The 19,182-nt window shown below is 42.4% G+C and overlaps 1 protein-coding gene across 3 annotated transcripts; it reads right to left on the reverse strand.

The window, feature by feature from the left end:
- Nucleotides 1–309: 309 nt before the first annotated feature.
- On the reverse strand, nt 310–18,698 carry LOC121197684 (coiled-coil domain-containing protein 9B). Of its 3 annotated transcripts, none has more exons than XM_041061397.1 (15): nt 18,463–18,698; nt 15,542–15,649; nt 15,278–15,382; nt 14,983–15,141; nt 13,673–13,822; nt 11,762–11,860; nt 11,106–11,168; nt 8,872–9,050; nt 7,373–7,422; nt 7,191–7,241; nt 6,943–7,039; nt 5,720–5,753; nt 3,812–4,409; nt 3,643–3,725; nt 310–3,279 (listed from the first exon to the last, which is right to left on the reverse strand). In XM_041061397.1, exons 1-15 carry the CDS (start codon nt 18,472–18,474, stop codon nt 3,253–3,255), a joined length of 1,815 nt encoding a protein of 604 aa, XP_040917331.1. In that variant the 5' UTR covers nt 18,475–18,698; the 3' UTR covers nt 310–3,252. The 3 variants fall into 3 exon arrangements, with proteins under 3 accessions (XP_040917331.1, XP_040917332.1, XP_040917333.1); XM_041061398.1 differs by having other exon boundaries at nt 311–3,279; nt 14,983–15,138; XM_041061399.1 differs by lacking the exon at nt 11,762–11,860 and having other exon boundaries at nt 312–3,279.
- Between the last annotated feature and the right edge of the window lie 484 nt (nt 18,699–19,182).

Below are 19,182 nucleotides of genomic sequence, written 5' to 3' on the forward strand. Positions count from 1 at the left end.
GCCTCAGTGGCAGGAGGCTGCTATGGAGACAGCCTTGGGAGGAGATAATTAAAATAGTAGCACCTATGGGAGGTCCCACCTGTAGGGCTGAGAGGGAGCCGTTTCCAATGTAACAGCTCTGCAGAGAGCTCATCTGAAATTAATCAAATCCAACATGAAGGCAGACTCAGTGGACCAAGGTCAAACTTCATGGACTGGTAATGCTGCAATGTACTCTACATTTCTGCCCCTTTTTCTCTCCGAGACTCACTACAGTGGCTTTTTTTTTTCCTTAAGACTTAAAAACTCTCCTGAGGATGAATTCATTCGCATCTGTGGTGTTATTACAGTTGGCTAGGTGATGAGGGAGAGGGTAAGAGAGGTTGACAGTGCAGCAAAATAATGCCAGTCATGATTAGAGACTTTGAAATACAGAAAAAAACTTTATTGATGTCCTGTATGCCTCCTTCCTTCCAAATTGTTCTACAGTAAATGAAGCTATGTTGCACACAGATTTAGAGTTAAAATGAGCACTCCGAACAGTAAAAAGCTGGGATCACACATTCACACACAGGCACACAGACATTTATTCCTTCCTTATGAGTGTTTGTGAAAACACGGAGGACAGCAGTTGGTACCCAGGTGGAGCGAGAAACTATCACAACCACATCTCACATTTGTCACTTCAGTGAGGTGAAAATGCAGATGCCTGAAAACTAAATGAACAAGTGACAAACAAGGACAAACTGCTCTATGGTTTGTAGGTCCTAAGTTTCCTCTCACTAAACAGAATCCCACAGGGAATTTTAAATATTTCAGAGGTAATCTGTATGATCTGCTTTTTAAACAAGTTTCTTTTAACACTCATTCAAGTTAAGTATATAGTACAGAATAAGGCCCCGACTCAAAAACAGCTCATTTTTCTTCTTGATGCTGGACTGGCCTTAAACATTTTGACTTGTTTCTTTGTTTTCCCAGTGTGCTTCTACAAGATTCCTGATTATTTGTATTTTATGTAACCAGCGTTGAGGCTGACAGGGCCCTGCAGCTCAGAGCACGTCCAACTATGTTCTCTGCTTAGGGTTACATAACTGATTACTATACTGTAGCATTGACGAAAGCCAAAAACTTCGTTGAGGACAGAGTTCTTGTAAGGCTTCTTATTATAGTTGTCACTGATACCAAAAATACAACAACAGACTGGCAATAAATAAAAACAAATCCATAAATGTCACAGAGGAAAAAAACCCCCAGCTACTATAATGCACATAAACATTGTTGTACAGTTTTAGATTTGCAAAATCATTCTAGGTAACATTCTGTTGTCCATTGGAGAGGCAAATAAATAAAATCAATACTGATGCTGCACTGTTAGTACAGTACATTTAACACTACAGTGAGTTATGATACAAACCATGAAATAAAGGTACACCTTCAGCATTTGAAGAAGCCAATTTGCAAGGCACAACAACAGACTACATTCTTAGTGAGGAAGCTTTTTAAAAAATATTAGTTGTCTTTCATGATTATAAAAGAGAGCAGTTGACAAAACAATGCCAAAAGGGAGTTACAGCTGAATCCCACTGTTTTGACTATGAACTAAAGGTTGGATCCTTGTGGACCTGGATGGTGTATTTTCAGCAGCTCAAATCTGCCTGTCCCACAGGGTAAAAAAAAAGAAAAAAAAAAAAAAAAACTCAGCAGAGAAAAAGGATGGAGACTGTTCCACCCTTCTGCACTCTTAACACTGGCTGTTTAAAAACAACTTGAGCAAACTATTAAAAAAGAAAAACATATTTTAGGTCCCAAATTAGTCTTTGATTCAAAACCTTGACTTTCATGTCTCTGCTGACCACAGTTTGTGTCTTGTAAAATTAGACATACATGACAGTTCAATATTAAGTGCCTAAAACATAAAACAAGAGTCACAGGAAGACCAGAGAATTGGGATTCAGCTGTAAAAATTTGCCAATATCAGAGAATACAACAGCAATGAGTTAAAGGCAAGTTTGAGATTTTAGTTTGACAGTGTCATTGATCACTTGGGATGATAAATTGTAGAACAGCCAAATGTTCTTAGGCTTGTAATATGGATTATGCTATTAGCTGACCTTTAGCTTAACATTAAAAAGGACACTCCAGTGACTTAGATATGCACTTTCATTAACTTGGAGGACTTAGGAGGAGGACAGAAAAGTGTCTGTGCCGCAGAGGCCAAGACATCCTGATTTTTAGTCCCTTGTATGAGTCAAGCTCCAAAAAAAAATTGAATACAAAGATTCCCATAATGCAACTTGATAGCATTTCTTTGTTAGATCATCTCTGCCTGCAAAACACCGCCCACAGTTTGTAACACAGGCTTTCTGTGTAAATTTGTGATTTTAAAACTGAGATAAACTCTGTGATAGCACTAAAACATCTTCAGGGTTATTTTCTCAGACTGGACGAAGCTCCTCTGGAGCCACAGAAGACATCATACAACTTCTACTAGCCATGAGGAGAAATCTGAGCTTGAAGAGTGAAATCAGTGGAGTGCCCCTTTAAATTTTCTTAATAAGAAAAACATTTATGTCAGTAGATATTTCAGAAACTTAACATTGTTACAGTCAGTGGCCAATAAGACAATAAATCTCAAATGTGCCCTTTAAATAATAATATATTGATTTCTAATTCGCAAAAGGCCATTGACTGATGCTGGAAGCAGTTAACAAATAATGTCTACTCACACAGATCTGAGTGTAGAAATACAGACTCTACTCTACTGTGGGTCTGCCATTACTGTATCATCAGATAATACAGACTTCATTCCATTACTGAAAATACCTCTAAGGCAGAATCAGGCACTAGATAATATGACTGTGGCTGAAGTTTATTGTCAAGGGCTACCTAAGTTAAACCGATTAGCTAGCCTCCTGATATGTACCTCGAAAATTTCCATACAAATGTAAACATTCAGTGATATTGCACTCAAGCAGCATACTAACATACTGCGTAATGTGTCAGTACACATACTTCAATACTCATAAAGTGCTTGGATGTAAAAATATTTGAGCAGGGAAAAGGTTCACTGTTCCTATGCCAAATTCTGAGATATTTGAAAACTTCGAGGGGTGGGACACGCCACAGCAAAATTAAGCCATGGTATTTTTTTTTTTTTTGTGTGTAAGCCATAAACGTGGTATCTCAAAAGAGCTACCTGAAGTGAAATGATGCATCCAAATACAAGGCTCTGTGTCGCTGCGTTTTGGTTTCAGTATTTACATCCCGAAAATGTCAGACAATCTTCCCATGCTCTCTTGCCTGCAAAATAAGAGAAGAAACATACACAAAAATTATTCATTAAAGCTGGAATTTCTTTTCTATAATTCAAAGTTTATTCATCTATCTCAGGTCCATCACTCACATATAAAAAGGCGGTCATATATTAATGGGCAGATTCAATGCTGGATGAGATGAAGAGGCATTCTCTCCTGAGGCAATTTCTCCTGCGCTCGAAACAGGCCTCAGAGGTGGTGAATATACTTAAACTGAAATTGGATATTGCAGCCTATCTCTCTCTCTCTCTCTCTCTCTCTCCCTCCTCACCCATTTGCACTTCCCTCCATCAATCCATTTACACATCTATTGATTCTCCCATCCCTCTTTCCTGTCTCCCACACTGACCTTGTCACTGCTGGTGGAGTGTGTTGGGTGTGTTTCTCCTGACTCCAGGCTCAGGACAGACAGACCGGAGTCTCTTAGCTCCTCTATGTGAGAAAACCAACATCAGCTTAGTTATATATCATCCAGATGTAGTGTCAGAAAAGTCAGGGCCATTGAGGCGATTTCATACCTGTGTTTGTGTTGCTGATGCTGCACTTGGCGAGCTCTACAGGCTGGACAGAGCCCTCCTGTAGAGAGGCACAGGCTTTTTCAGCAGGGGGGGAGCTGGGAGCTGTGGGGGGGTTACTGTCGTTTTTAGTACATTCAGTTTCAGAAGCCTGCTGCTGGGCAACAGGAGGAGCACACGGACCACCTCCCTGATCCTGAGGACTACCATCATCCTGCTTGGAGCTTTCAAGAGGCTGCTGTGGCCCTTGCACCTCCTGTTGGTTCTTTTTAGGTGAGGAAGCTTTCAAGGAGCTCTGACTTTTTGATTCTGAGCTGGCAGAGTCCCGAGAGCCTGTGATTTGCCTCGTATGCGCTCCTAGGATGAGTTCCTCTGAAAAGCGCACTTTCTTCTCCAAACTTCGAGGGGACGAGGCCTCTGCCCGCCCCTGAGTGGAGGTGTCCTCCTCTAACACTGGAGCTGTGGATCCGCTCACTTCCTCAGGCGTACTTAGCGAATCTGGGCTGCATGACAGCTTCATTTTTGAGTCCTGATCTTCTACTTCAGCATCTGTGAGGGCGTCAAGTTCCTCCAAGAATTCCTCCAATGTTGTATCAGACGTCTAAGAGATGAGATTAGAACAAATCAGTAGTTTTTCCTTCTTTAGTAACATTTATTAAGTAATGCACAGTTCATATTCACACACTGAAAAAAATGTTTGTTGAATTTACTCAATTTTAATATTGAAAGTGGTTGCACGCAATACACTCATCTAAATCTAGACATATTTTTTAAGTTGTCTGTACTTAATATTTTTGAGTAATTTCAAATAAATTATGTAAGCAGTTTCAGCACAAAAATTCTGAGTAGCTGTTACTCTGATTTCGTTAGTAATTCTAACTAAACCCATGTTTAATTTACTTAAATTCATTATGTAAATCATATATTGTGGTTAAATGTGTTATTGTGATTTAAATTGAATTGTTTTATTTTACATATGTAAAATATGTTAATTCAATTCACAATTTTATTTAAAACAATCAAAATGCATATGAAGATGTGGGGGTGGCTGAGAAACCCGGTATACAACAATGAGTTGTGGCAGACTGGAGCAATTCCCAATTCCATTTTATCTGACAAAATTAGTGTCTTGTTCAAAAACTTCACAGTAAAAAATGGACATTGGGCCAACCAGAAAGACAAAAGTAAGCAAAAAAGGGGGGGGGGGGTTTCTCAAGAAGAAATATACACAACAAAAGAATTTGCTGTAAACTGCCTTTCTGGCTATGCCCTTAAAGTTTGGGCCGATGGCAGGAGCTATAATCTGGAGCTGTGTTCAGGAGCTCTGCTTCTCTCCTCTAGCCTCCGGCCGCCACAGCCTCCTCCCTTTTATACTGGTGGACTGCACCTTCTCAAGGAATCGATATCAATTATCTCTTCCAGCACACTTACAATAATCCCAATATTAGATAACATATTATCAAATAGAAGTTCAGTTAAACTTACTTTAAAAACACATATTTCTTTTTAAATAAGATACTTATAAAGGTCATTTCACCACAAAAGACAAAACACCCCTCCCACTCTACCACACTTGGTTTCTTCCCCTGTGAACTCCCCTATTTAACCAAATGGACCGCTCCAGCCCAGGTTTGGCTGTTCCTGGTCTGACAGAGGAAGAAGTGCAACAAAGGAGACAGGTCAACACAATTTAAATTCAATAAATCAAATACACAATCACAATGTGTCTTCTCTCCTTCACCCCCTCCTCCAAATGTTCATACCACACACATCACCACCAGCACTTCACACCAGGATCAACATTCTGATAAAATCTACCTGAGAAAGAGTGTGTAGCGCATGTGCCTTACTACAGTGCACAATTCAACAAAACATTTTTTTCAGTGCACCAACACAGGTTTGACTTCTCACCTGTAGGTTGTCTCCTTCTTCATTTGCCTGCCATCTGAAAAATGAAGGGACTTTTATCAATAACTGTTGAGTAACTGTGGGAATAGTGGAGTTATTCTTTTGCCCATTACAGTGTGAAACTTCTGGAATAATGCAACCTTTGTTCTCTGCTGAGAATTAAATGAGAAGACTAGTTCCATTCTCATGTTTGTATGCTAAATACTACAGTCAGCTGCCATTTAAGCTAAATGGCTAGCTTAAGCTAAAGCTCCAGTTAGCCTGGCTCTGTCCAAAGGTAAAATCTGCCTGCCAACACCTCTAAGTTAAGAAGCAATACTGTTTACTTAATCCATACACAAATCAAGTGAGGAAGTCACTGTAACTGGCCAAAAATATAGTCATGCACATAGCCTCATGCAATGTTGTCAAGCGAACTGTCTCCTGGTGGTAGCTTCATGTTTATTCCACAGATATGAGAGTGGTGTCTTTTCATCTAAAGCTCGACAAGAAAGTAAATAAGCTTATTTCTTAAAACAGCAAAGTATTCCTTTTACATCACATAGCCAGGCAAGAGAAAGAAAGTAAGGATGAGAAAGGTGGATAAAGCTATATGTGCTGTAGTAGTCTTAGGTCTTAGCTGTTGTAGTATCGGTGGCTTGTGGGCTGCCTCTCCCTACACTAGGATTTATTGCCAGCTGTGACAAAAGCACAGCCTGATAATAGGAATTTGTCAGGGTACACCAGAGCGCTGTATTACGCTGTCCCCTAACCCCTACCTACTGCTATCACTGAGACACAGAGACAGAAAATCATGTGGCACATTACATTTTCACACTGAGAAGCTATAACATCCCTTTTCCCAGGTCTGTGGTCTCGAGACTTTTTCAGATTATGAGCAATGCTTGTGTTGCAGCACACCCTGAAAGCCCCCTCATCACCCAGCACAGTGGGTTGTTTCACAACAGGGGAAAAGCCGGAGGAGAAAAAAATAAATGCTGTGAGATGTGAATGAGGCCTTCTGGGTTATTTAGTCAGCTGCCATAAGTTCTAAATCAAGTCCCATGACATCCAGGGGAATTTGTACATTAGGGCACAGTGCGGGAAAACAAAGTGCCCTCTCAACCGCTTTACATATTTCAGTAGTCATAGTGATTTTTCTCCATGATGGTTAATTGAAACTGTGGTGAGAGACATCCCAATGGTTGAATCAGCTCTAAACTAAATAATGTTTAGCAGCTACTGACCTCCTGGCCCTCCCAGTCAGACGATCTTTGCCTTTTGCTTTACTGCTCATCACTAGCACATTTTTAGCTCCCTTGTCTTTTCCTCGCTTCTCATGACCTAGGACAGGAGAATACAGAAAGTTCAAGTCACAAGTATGAAATGATATTTTATATAAATAGTTATTATCCTTTCCTTAGCTTTTATGCACACTATGTGTTTATCTTAAAGTACTGAATTAATAAATAAATAGTATTTAAGTGTGGAATACCTCTTGAGTCCATATTTACCCTGGGTTGTCCTCTTCTAGCATTTCGCCCTCCTGAAATTGAAAAAAAAAAAAAAAAACATAATATAAAAAGACCATGATAACTACAAAACCCATTCTTTCATCACTGTGAATGGTCTTATTCTCATGGTCTGAGTTTGGAGTATGTCTGGACTATGTCTCACCTCTGTTAGAAGGCCCCCAGTCTCTGTCAGGCAGGGATTTGTCTGAAAACCTAGAAGCACAGAGGTTTGGTTTAGACAGAAACACAAACCAATCAAGGCAGCGTCTTGGTCATGTTTCAAAATAATTCCTCAATTTCTGTCCAGGTGACATAGTACCTCATCTACGTCCCATCAGCAGCCTCTTCTGACATTCGAGTATCATCATCATACATTTATTATGAGCCTTCTGCAAACCAGTGAGAGGTTTTTGCTACACGAGTCACACCCTTGCATTTTACATCCACTGACACCATCCGAATTGTTGAATCAAAAACACATTTCCTCTCCTATTCTTACTCGAGGGCCTTGTTTAAGCCTCGCCAAATAAGGCAAGGCATTCCATCCCTTTTCCCTAGCTAAAAATAGCCGCTCCTTCCTCGTCTCTTTACATTGTGATGCTTCCTTGAACAGCACATTAATTTACTCTGCAACATGGTCACCCTTTTCCCTATGACCCGGTTTGTTTGAAATCTAGCAAACACTTAGAATTAATGGGTTGTATTTTTCCTCCAGGCGGTTTAGGGTGATCATGTGGTACGACACGTAATCCACATCAAGCTCATCTAATAGCTTCTTCCATTGAATAATATCACCAGAAAGAACCAGGGTCTTCTTCAAGGTTAGTTTGTTTGTTATTTACGTATATACTAAAAGTCAATTAAGTTTTTCACTGACTTGAGAAGTAAAAGAAAAGGAGAAATGAAAAATTTGGATTATTAACATAACTGCTAGCTAAGCAGGTGATTAGTTAGTGAATGACAAAATTCGCAGACCACATTAAAATAAAGTTAAGATGACACACCTTATGCATAATATAATCACAACATCCTCTTAAGAAAAAGGCACTAAAGTCATAGTTCTACATTTTGGCTTTCTCGAGCATTAAATAAGAAGACCGACACCACTCTCATGTCTAATGTCACATATGAAGCTAGAGATAGTTAGCTTCGCATAACAACTGGAAACAGGGGGGAATTAGCGAGCTTAGCTTCGCCCAAGGGTTAAAAAATGCCCCTACCAGCATGTCTAAATCCTTAAAAAAAACCCTCTGTTTAAAAATGTCAATTTTTAGCCAAGAAGTAAATTTAGCTTTAGTTTTACTCCCCATAAATGAACTAAGAAGCATCTTATTTTAGAAGAAAATGTAAAACTAAAGGGATAAAAGGATAGTTAAAGAGGTTGATTTGAGGTCAGGAGGTCACCACTTCCAACTTATAACTGGACTAGTAACGCTCCACTGTCCTTGAGCAACCACAACCAAGGTTCCCATTATAAGTCAATACTTGAGAAGAATAAACCTGCTCAGTGATCATTTCATGGGCAAAGATTAAAAAGGAAGATTTTTCCAACTCAAAAATAGAAGGAGCCAGTGAAATATCACCCAGAGGAGTAGCTGTGAGAAATCTAAGACATGAGCAGACAAAGTGCCTTGGGAAAAACTGAGTGCTAAGATATCTTACATGTTCTCGGTTTTGTCCATGTCCCACGCCCTTCTCCACTGGCCCTTTGCGTTTTTATGGCGTGCCACTCTCTCCCTGTCAATCTGCTCGCGCTCTTTCTTCCACCGCAGATACTCCTCCTGCTCTTCTTTCAATGTGGGGATGTTGAGGTCTGTGCTGGCGTGTGGGCTCTCAGGCTCCTAAGTGGACACAAAACATTTCAGTGTACTTTAATGCATAATAACAAGTAGCATTGTTAATGCATAAGTATATCCAGGTTACTGGCCACTTGCTGGTAATGAAGTGCTGGCATTAAAACATAACTAAATTAAAACACCTGTACCACTCAGTGAGTCCCATTAAAATACATTCAAAGCCTCACTCTGCACAAAATTCAGAGCAGTGGAGGGAACCAGCTCAGCAACAGCTTCACATTAGGCACATTAGGCATGGGTGGTCATAAACAAGAATAAACAAGAACGGTTTTTCATCTCCAAACAAATAATTAAACAGCAGCAGAGAAATATACAGATCAGTAGGGATCAAAAGAAAGGAAACAAACAAGGATCTTTCTGGTATTTTCATGCATTCTGAGTTACTGTAAATGCCAATCACTGCCTCACTGTAAATACTAATGGTTGCCTCTGGGTCCAGTCAGCTCCCACTTGATTACGAAAAGCTTCTTCTTTGTCTACCATGATGCCTGCCAGGCAGCACGATCCAATTCTTCAAGACGATATTCCAGGCAAAATGCAGTGTACTGTAAATGCAATTACGTCCCCTTCCTCCTTTCCCATCTTAACCGGTTTATTGATTACTATGATGAAAGCAGAAAGGATTGCTTGCTAATACTAAAGGGAGAGGGGGAGATCTGTTGCAGGCTCTTTAACACATCAAAGGGGGGACAGACAGCGTGTGTTCTTGTTACAAAGGCCTGGAGCAAACCAGGTCTACAAACTGCACTGTGCTCTGAGGGAAATCACATAAAACACCAGAAATCTCTGAGCAAATGTGACTGTCAGTGTTTGTTTTGGGGGCTTTTTTTTTTACACGGCAGGAGGGAGAAGATGTTGGTTTCTGGAGAAAAAATTACAGTGTGATAACACTCTGCATGTTTTGTCCAACAGCAACAGTAAAAACAGTCAGAGAAAGAGACACAACAGTCCCAGCAAGAAACAACGATGGTTGATGTTTTCCCCTCAGGTGTGGACCAATCAGAATCAAGTAAACATGTTGCCTCTCTGTGTGCAGTTATTGGTGAACATAGCATCTGTGCTCATCCCTGTGTTTTCCATCTCCTCTACCCTCCCTCTCCTTTGGCCCCTGGAGGACATCAGGGACCACAAGGGAAGGCACTTCTCGCATGTTCCAACAGGTCGTCTCCTGCTGCCACCCCAGCCGCCCTACTAATTAGCACTTTTCAATTTCTTGCCTCCATGGGGCTTCGCAGAGAGGTTGTCAGGGGCCAAGACAAGACAGTGTGGACTTTACACAGAGAGTGTGGTCAATGCTGAGAGAGAGAGAGCAGGACTTGGTCTCAAACTGTCAAATTTACACAGATTAAAGATTGGCAAATAGAGAAAAAATAATGATTCAGCTCCTGTACTGGACTGCTGAGCCTCCAAAAGCTGCACTCATTTAAGACTGAAAATGCCTGCAGAGGTTTACAATTTATTTGTTAACCAAAACAGTTGCTTACTCAACACCTGAAAAAAAAAACTAACTCTGCATCTTATTTCCTTTCCACAGAGGAGCCAGAGAGGCATGAACGGCATCACTTGTCATGTGGCATATTCGGCGGGCCTTTGAAGCTCATCCTCCCTGCCTCCCCAGTCAGCCTATTTATCACATGCCTGATCTGTGAGACAGCTCTGAGCTACTCCAGCAACGTTACCACGCGAGCCAGAGGGAGGCAGATGGGGACAAGCACTAGAAAAGGGGGGCGTGCATGATAACGTGTTGTGCTTATCTGCGTGTGAATGTTTGTGATGAGGGTAGAGCACATATTTGCATTTCTGTGGGGTTTTTTATGTGTTCGTATAGTGGCACAGTCACATGGAAGCCTTTTTGTTTTCGTTTCTGTGAACCACATGCTCACTGTGAGCTGGAACTACAACCTTATTAGCCAAACCCTAATGGGCTTTTCTCAAATCTGAGAAAGCGATGTTTACAGATAGAGCAACGACATCCATATTCAAATGTTGATGTCTGTGTGTATTTGCGTGTCTGTCTTGACAACCAAGGCATTGTGCTACCTGGCATTGGTCTGAAAGCCTGTGATGCTCCTCGGTGTGCTTCTGCCCCTGTTTAGCCTCATCCTGTCAGAGAAGAGAAAAAAAAGATTATCATAACAACAATAAGGGTGACACAGCAGCTTGCTGCCAATCAATTAAATAAGGTTGTAAAGAGCCACATTACTGCTGCAATAAACAGTAAAAGCAAATCAAGCGAGGGCACAAGACTCAACTACTGGGATAGATTAAGAGGCTTACGCTGCCCCCAAGTGGACTAATGGTGTTACAGCGTGACTTGGCACTTATTCGGTTTTAAAAGTCCACTCTGCAACGGGGTCATCTGAGCAGAGTGTAATTCGCAGGTGGCTGAACTTCAAAATTGGAACTCACCTTATTACAGGTGTGAATTTTGGTTGTGCTATATTTCTGACTACAAGCCGTGCTCTGGTGAAAACAGCGGATGAGTCATGTTGCCATTAACGGCAACGCTTGCATGTACAGCCACGGGAGAAAAGACAGTAAGCGTTGGACAGAAAGGTCTAGTACACCTACAATGACGCCCACATACACACTCACACTCACTCACACACACACACACACGCACGCACGCACTCACTCTCCTACCCACACCCGAATGCAGTCTCACACATACACAAACACAAAAGACCCCTGGCTACCTTGCTTCTTTTCTTCTCTCTCCTCACACTTTCTTCCTCTCCCTCTCTGACCCTTTCCTGGCACCTTTCCAGGCCCGTCTCTTTGGCAGCATAATGAGCCTTTTCAGAGTGAGAAAGCAGACGAATGTTAATTAGATCAAATCGGCCCTTTCAGGATGGTGGGAATGGGGAAACAATCGTTCCAGAGGAGGGTAAATCACTAAAGGATCCAGAGGGGAGAAACGGAGGCTGGAAACAGACAGTGGGCTGCCAGGAGTCTCTCCCCCTTTTTCCTCTCTTTATTTTCCCCTCACTCTCTCAATTTCCTTTCTCTTGTCTCTCTCTCTAAGTGTGAACTCACGTCCAGTCACGAGGTGCTTCCAGGCATCACAATCTGTCTGGGACACTGCCAAATAACCACACCCCTCTCCCACCGAGTCGTTATTTATTTCCAGGGTGTCTGATGCACACTCACACACTGTCATGGCAAAAATATTTCAGAGGCAGGGCACAGCCAGAGCAATGTGCAGCTCATCATGGATCTTTTCCATGCAAATATTTTTCTAACACCAGATAGATGCAGCACATTTTCTCCTCCCATATCACCCTTCAGCAGCATTCTTCCCGCTGCGCTTATAAACCATGTTAAATGATACCGGTTATGTAAACAGCGACCACGTGGAAACCAGGTCTCTGGGATTCACAGATGACTGGTGCACTGGAGCGCTGGCTACTGTTCAAGTGCTGATTCAGTCCACATGATAAATAAGAGGGGGACAGACCAATCCGGCCAGCAGCAAAGGCAAGAGAACAGCGTGTTCAGCCCATAGATTTAGTGCACATTAGCTCCGACGGGCCAGTGAGCAGCACTCGGTGTATCAGCCGGCCAGACGCAGATGTGTATATACACATTTAGAAAGAGGCTCTTCTGTCTCCTGTGGCTGGACTGTGTCTTTGTTTAGTGTGGTGAGGATCAGCTGTCTGTGCTGTGCATCAGCTTATTGATTGTGCAGCTAGTATGTGTCTGTGAGTGTGAGTGTGAGTGTGAGTTTGTGTGTGTGTGTGTGTGTGTGTGTGTGTGTGTGTGTGTGTGTGTGTGTGTGTGTGTGTGTGTGTGTGTGTGTGTGTGTGTGTGTGTGTGTGTGTGTGTGTGTGTGAGGCTTCAGACTGAGGCAGAGCAGTTGTTCCTGATTTTCTGCATACCCAGGGGGGGCCTAAGGTCAGTGACAGTGTGGCATTTCACAGCCCAGCCGGGGGTACTGCATGTGCACATGTGTCTCTGCCTATCTGCATTAAACACGGAATCTCAAGCATACAGTATATAGCAAAGCTATTGATATTAAAAATGATATTTTCTGTCTCCTTATATTCCTGACAACAAGACCTTTTGTTGAGCTGTTGCAGCATCTATCTATCTTTATGGTACTAGAGGGACTCTGTGAACTTTACAGCATGTTCCACACACCCAACGGCATCTACACACACAGGCTGAGTGATTTTTCATTTGCTAAAAATACAACAAAAGCTCCTCAGAGAGAGAAAAGATGATAAATAAACATCAAACCTGAGTGGGATTATACTACAAAAGTCAAAACAGTCATCCAGGCTTTTGTGAACAGTCTTGATGTGTACTAGGTATTGGTTTTTAAAGAGCATCTACTTAGCCAACATCTCTGTTAGCAGCCCCCCTTTCACTAATCCCACACCAGTCAGTCACAGCCCCAGCCCACCCCTTGTCCACAAACCATTGTGCTCCATCACTGGAGGGGTGTGGGGAGCCAACATGTCTGACATCTATGTAAAACACGTTGGTGCAGCCCGAGAGAACAAACAAAGGGGGGATGTGAGAGTGGAAGCGGACTGAAGCGTGCATGCCAGGTTTTAAAGCGGGAGCGTATGATCTCTGGAGTGTTCAGTGTGTCTGATTCAAACCTGTGCTGCTGTGTTTCTCTTGGTTGTATGAAGTGGCTGCTTCCCCCTCCCAGCCGACTCCACGCGCCTCGCCTGTCCGTCATCTGTAGGGCTCTTGGCGTCCGCAGGGCTCGGCCTCTTCTCTGGCCTCTCACTCACCACCCTCTTACCCTGGAGAGACGGTTACTCATATTAGAGTGTCATAACTGTAGCCAGGTGCATTGTAATACAAAAGTACCAGTGCTTACCGCGTCTGAATTCTGCACAAGAATGATTATTTTGAGGATACAAATACAAGTCTAACAGTAATTCATGTGCACAAATCAAAACATTTAGCCCTGCCACCTGCTGGTCTCTATACAGACTGTTCATGAACAGAGGAGTTTGATAGCTGTAGCACAAAGGGAAGCTCTTATCCAGAATTTTTCCGACTGAGCAAGATTACATATTGTACCACCACCATCTGCACATTTTAAGCCATGCTAGCATTGTGTCTCTTTTGATGGCTATGTCAGTCTGGTGCTTGTTCCACCATACTTCAGTCCCCCAAGAATGAAATACTCAACAAATATTGCATGTGTTTTCCTGTAATCTGCCCAGAGTATGTGTCCAAATGACCTTGGTGACCCCTGACTTTTCCTGTAGAGCCAACAGGCTAATATTTTAAAATTGGAATTTTTCATATACTTTGGTTTATGACCAGATACCCTCAGCTGACCCTTGGGGGGAGCATGGGAAACCTTACACCTGTTACACAGCTGGATGTTAGCACTGACACTGTGAGCATGTTAGTTCACTAATTTCTGTTTTTAGCTCGGTGTAGTTTTCTTAATATGGATATTATTATCATAATACTAATATTAATCTTATCTTATTTAAGCTGCAATACATTGTCAACAGGTAAAAGCTCTGGCTCAGGTTAAATGTTCTCATAGTGACATCAAAGTATGTTGTTAATAGTTCATAATTTAATATGATCATAATATTTTATTTTATTAATATTTTCTTTGACCTACCAAAACCTTGAAAGCCTCTGGTTCTTAAGAAAGCACACTGTTGCAGAAACATCAGCTCACTGAACAAAATCTATGCCGCATATACATCACAGTTAAGTGCTTCTGTTTTCTGTGCAAGTTATCATACTTGTTTTTCAAGAGCGTGCAGGCTAACTGCATATCACATTGCTTTCAGCAAGCTGTACTTATTGATCTGAATGAGCATTTGCTTTTGTGTTAATCTTTCACTAATGTCAATAAAACTACAGGGGTTTTGGGTTCTCGTCTATTTTTTCTTGTCACTGGAAGCGGAAATTGGCAGTAGAGTGAATTTACCTTTTTGCCTGCCATGGTGACCATTAACTGCTTCCTGTGGCCTCGACCAGTGCCCTGCGAAGGGCCCTCTCCCCCCTTGTCAGGCCCAGCCTCCTGCTGTCCTTTCCCAGCTGGTGAACCACCGCTGAATGGCTTCGTCACCACCACACGACTATCCTGCTTCAAACCAAAGAGGGGAACATGTGATAAAATATTTATATAGTCTGCAGCCTTGTGTCGTCTATTTACCATACAGTCTATGCAGCATTTGTGGTAACAACTTTCATATCTGTCACCTCATATTGCAGACACTCACACTGGTGGACTTGCTGATCGTGATGGTAAGATCATCAGCTTTGCCCTTGCGGCTCTGCAGTGCCATTCCTTCCTCCTCTGCCCTTTTCTTGTCCTCCTCCACCTCCTAAATGCAACTCAGTGAAAACAACCAATGAATCAGGAAGCCTGTAAGAGCACCAAGACCTCACAGAAAAGAAGTATGCTCCTGGCTTGCATTTCTACTCTGGACACCGATTCTAAAAATCACACTATTACTTGTCTGCCTGTGAGCACTTGTCCTCACCTTGTACCTCTTCATGAGTGCTTCATTCTTTCTGCGGAGAGCCTCGATCTTCTTGTCCAGCTCCAAGTCCCTCTCATGATCCCTCTTGGGCATCATGTCACTGGGGGTCTGGGGAAGAGACACATCAGATCATTCACACAATAAAAAAACTCTCTCATTTCAAAATTAGGTCTACTGAGCGCAAACTGTTTTGCTGTTTCAGCACACATTCTGGTAATCCTATGCCATTTTTCATTGCTAGTGTGTTTTGTGAGTTCCACTAGCAAAGTACTTTTTTGAATACCTTTCTGCAGCTAACAAAGTTCCCAGATGATGAATGGTGACTAAACACAAATAGCTCTGGAAGAACTTTGCCTAAATAAAACAGTCTACAACTGGTAAAATTATTTATTGGATTATTGAACCAGAGAATGATTAAAAATATTACAAACCCAACCAGATATTTTATGCCAGCTTTTCTTTACTGAAAAGATTTGCATACTCGTTGCTATGGACACATTTTAGACTGTACAAAGTACTGAGGTTCAGTACTCAGGCTTATACAGTCTGGATGTATTCTGAGTTTAAACTGGCTATAGAATAGAATAGAAGGTCTCTATGAAACAAGTGTTAAAAACAATTCAAAACCTTTAATACAGTCCACTTATAAACAGAGCAGAAACTAAGACATGTGAAAATGTCTTGTGTCCACACCGCTGCATGTGCTGTGATAACACACAACACTAACATGCCCTCACACCCGCCACAGATGGAGCATTCATTACGGAGCTCAGTTACACAAGCAGAATGCATATGCGGAGCATCCTAAACATCCTGATGCGGTCAGCAGGGCATGCCTCCTCACACGACAAGGGGCCCCATGTTGAAAATCTCGGCAAAACCAGCTGCAAACATGCTCAAGAGTTGCTGCTGAGCTGAGGAACACTCAAAAACGAACAAATGTAACAAGACTGAATCATAATGATATTACGGAAACAGCAGCCAACCAACACAGAGATCTCATTTCCTTTGGCCTGCAGTAACTTAATGTTCTGTCTGGTCTGTGTTGTCTTTCCTGAGGTGAAAGTGTGTGCGACTGGTGAAAGTGTGGTTCCTTTAACTGGCTGCAGAGCAAACTAAAGGGCGTATGAGTCAGGTGACTGGTGAGTGAGAAACTCCTCTCTGCAGCGTAAGTACGCCACCTTCTTCAGAGCACATGGTCACTGGAAGTTCACGTCAGGTGCATGGAGTGTCAGAGAACGAGCTGCAATAAATCCATGTCCAGTTTTAAAGGAACACTTTGACAACTTGGGAAAAGCACTTATTCACTTTCTTGCCGATAATTAGATAAGTGGACTGTTATCAGTCACATGTCTGTGGGCTTGTGGTAGGCAGCAGAAACTGTCCAGCACATAACAGTCTACAAAAACTAGATGTTTCGTATGTATATAGTCTGCTCTTACACCAAAATGTAAGTTTTAACAGTAATAATTTTCTGACATTTGTGACAGAAGGTGATGTGATATACAACTGTGTGCCAAAACTTTGAAAAGACTAAGATCAGAGTCATGAGTTTGCAGTTGATTCATCCCTCCGATGTCTACGTATCGCAAGCCAACACTATTTTTCTGTTCCAATCTTCAAAAGGATTTAATTCAGCACACAAACAATAGTGCTCAGATGATACTCAATGAACGGCAATTGTTTTCAAAAAAGAAGCTCTCGATTCAATCAGCTAAAACGAGCGTTTCCCACTTTGAATCAGTGCTGACATTATCTGTTGTTATTCACAGCCCGAGAGAAGTGACAACAACGCCGTCAAATAGAAAAGTTGCCACTGGTGCTTGTCGAAACGGTGAAACAACACAATTCATTTTGTAGTATCGCATTCTCCACACTCTGTATAAATTATTCGGAGGGGTCAGACCTTCTTGACGGAGACAGGAAGTGGCTGTGCCAAAGTGAGTCAGTCATCCTCCACTGTTGCCCCAGTGACGACAAGAGAATCGAGGCTGCTTCTATGTGATATTACTAGCTCAGAATGATGACTCACGGCTAGCGAGCGCACAAAGACCATCACATTGGGGCTGCAAGAAATTCTTTCGTGCTTTTTCCACTGCCGCCGCTGGTACGCCTGCAAAGAACGGCTGCCACTGAGATGTTGCGTTCAACCATTGCACCCAAATCTTACTATCAGAGACATCAACCTTTTTGCTCTAAGTTGTCAATACAGACTTTTAGTAACACAACAAAGACAACACATCCTGAATCCAGATGTGTCTTGAACCTGTTTCAAACCTGCAAAGACACAGAGAGCATGAGAAAAAGTTGGGACTCACTCACAGGCTGGAAAGTGGTTACCTCACAGCTTCTAGTTGTCAGGGTATCCAAACACAACAGACCATGAGGACATACCACCAAGAATAGGCGCAAGGGAGAGAGACGCTGCCGACTCTGAATCTCAGCAAGGCCAATGGCGGAGACTGAAGGGAACGCTGGCCTCCACAAACCAAAAAGGGGAGACTCTGTGTGGGGACGGTACCTCTCTGGGTTCAGCCGGCCAGTTCTGTGATTGTGCAGCAGCAAGGCTAACGTACACACATACACACACAATCACAAAATACACAGAGACGTTGTGGGTCTGCCAGTGGACGGCACCCATGCCCGGACAGGCAGGCAAAAGGGGGAGGAGGGGGCCCTGCAGAGAGAAAGCAGCCAAGGCTTTCTCCCTACCCAGCATTCCTGCCACCTACAGGAGCTACAACAGGGGGAGAGAAAGAGCCAGAGACACAACTGAAACGCAGCATGTAGCCACAGCTAAATCTGCGACAGAGCAGAGGAGGAAGAGGGGGAACCTAATACCAGAGACGAAGAGAGAGAGAGAGCGAGCAGGGGAGAGTGGGATGATAAGAGAGAAGGGGAAGGAGAGAGAAGGCACTCACGGGTCTTTCCATGTCAGCGGTGAGAGCTGGGCTGGGTCCAGGCGCAACGCAGCCGAGGCGGCAGAGAGGGCTGCCTGGAGTCGACGATCATGCCTCGATTACAATGAACCAAGTTGGGCAAGCAGCCAAGACGTCTAACAAATGCACAGAGCTCCCCTGTTAACAGATTTCACAGCACCCACCCGCTTGTCGAACCTCTCTCTCTCTCCCTCTCTCTCTCTCCAACCCTCCCACCCTCCTGCACATATGCTCTCTCACTCCCTCTCTCCCTCTTTGAAGCACTTGCTCTTTCCCCTCCTCACTTATCCTCTGCTCAAAGCATGCTAGTTAAATCCTGTCACCCTCCCCTCACATACACATACACTGTCAGTTTCAAAGTAAATTAGCACTGTAGCTCAATTGGCACTATACTATAATAATATATATTTTTTTATGTGTATGTATCATTATACAGAAAATCTATACTATTACTATTACTATACTTGTTTTCTTTTTTATGTTTAAGTGCTGGATTGGCTATATAATAATTTTATAAAATCTGTATCTGATTCTTATTTATTTGATTTTTTGTTTTGTTTACATGTTTATTATTTACTTATTCTTTCTGTCTTTCCTATAGAAAGAAAGTCTGTGGGCTTGTAGGTATATAAGGCATATTGACTTGATAGGTACTGGTGTTTTTAATCTATATTTGTGCTGATAATTTGCTGTAACTGAAAG

This window comes from Toxotes jaculatrix, chromosome 17, assembly GCF_017976425.1.
Source record: "Toxotes jaculatrix isolate fToxJac2 chromosome 17, fToxJac2.pri, whole genome shotgun sequence".
In the NCBI taxonomy this organism is placed as follows: Eukaryota; Metazoa; Chordata; class Actinopteri; family Toxotidae; genus Toxotes; species Toxotes jaculatrix.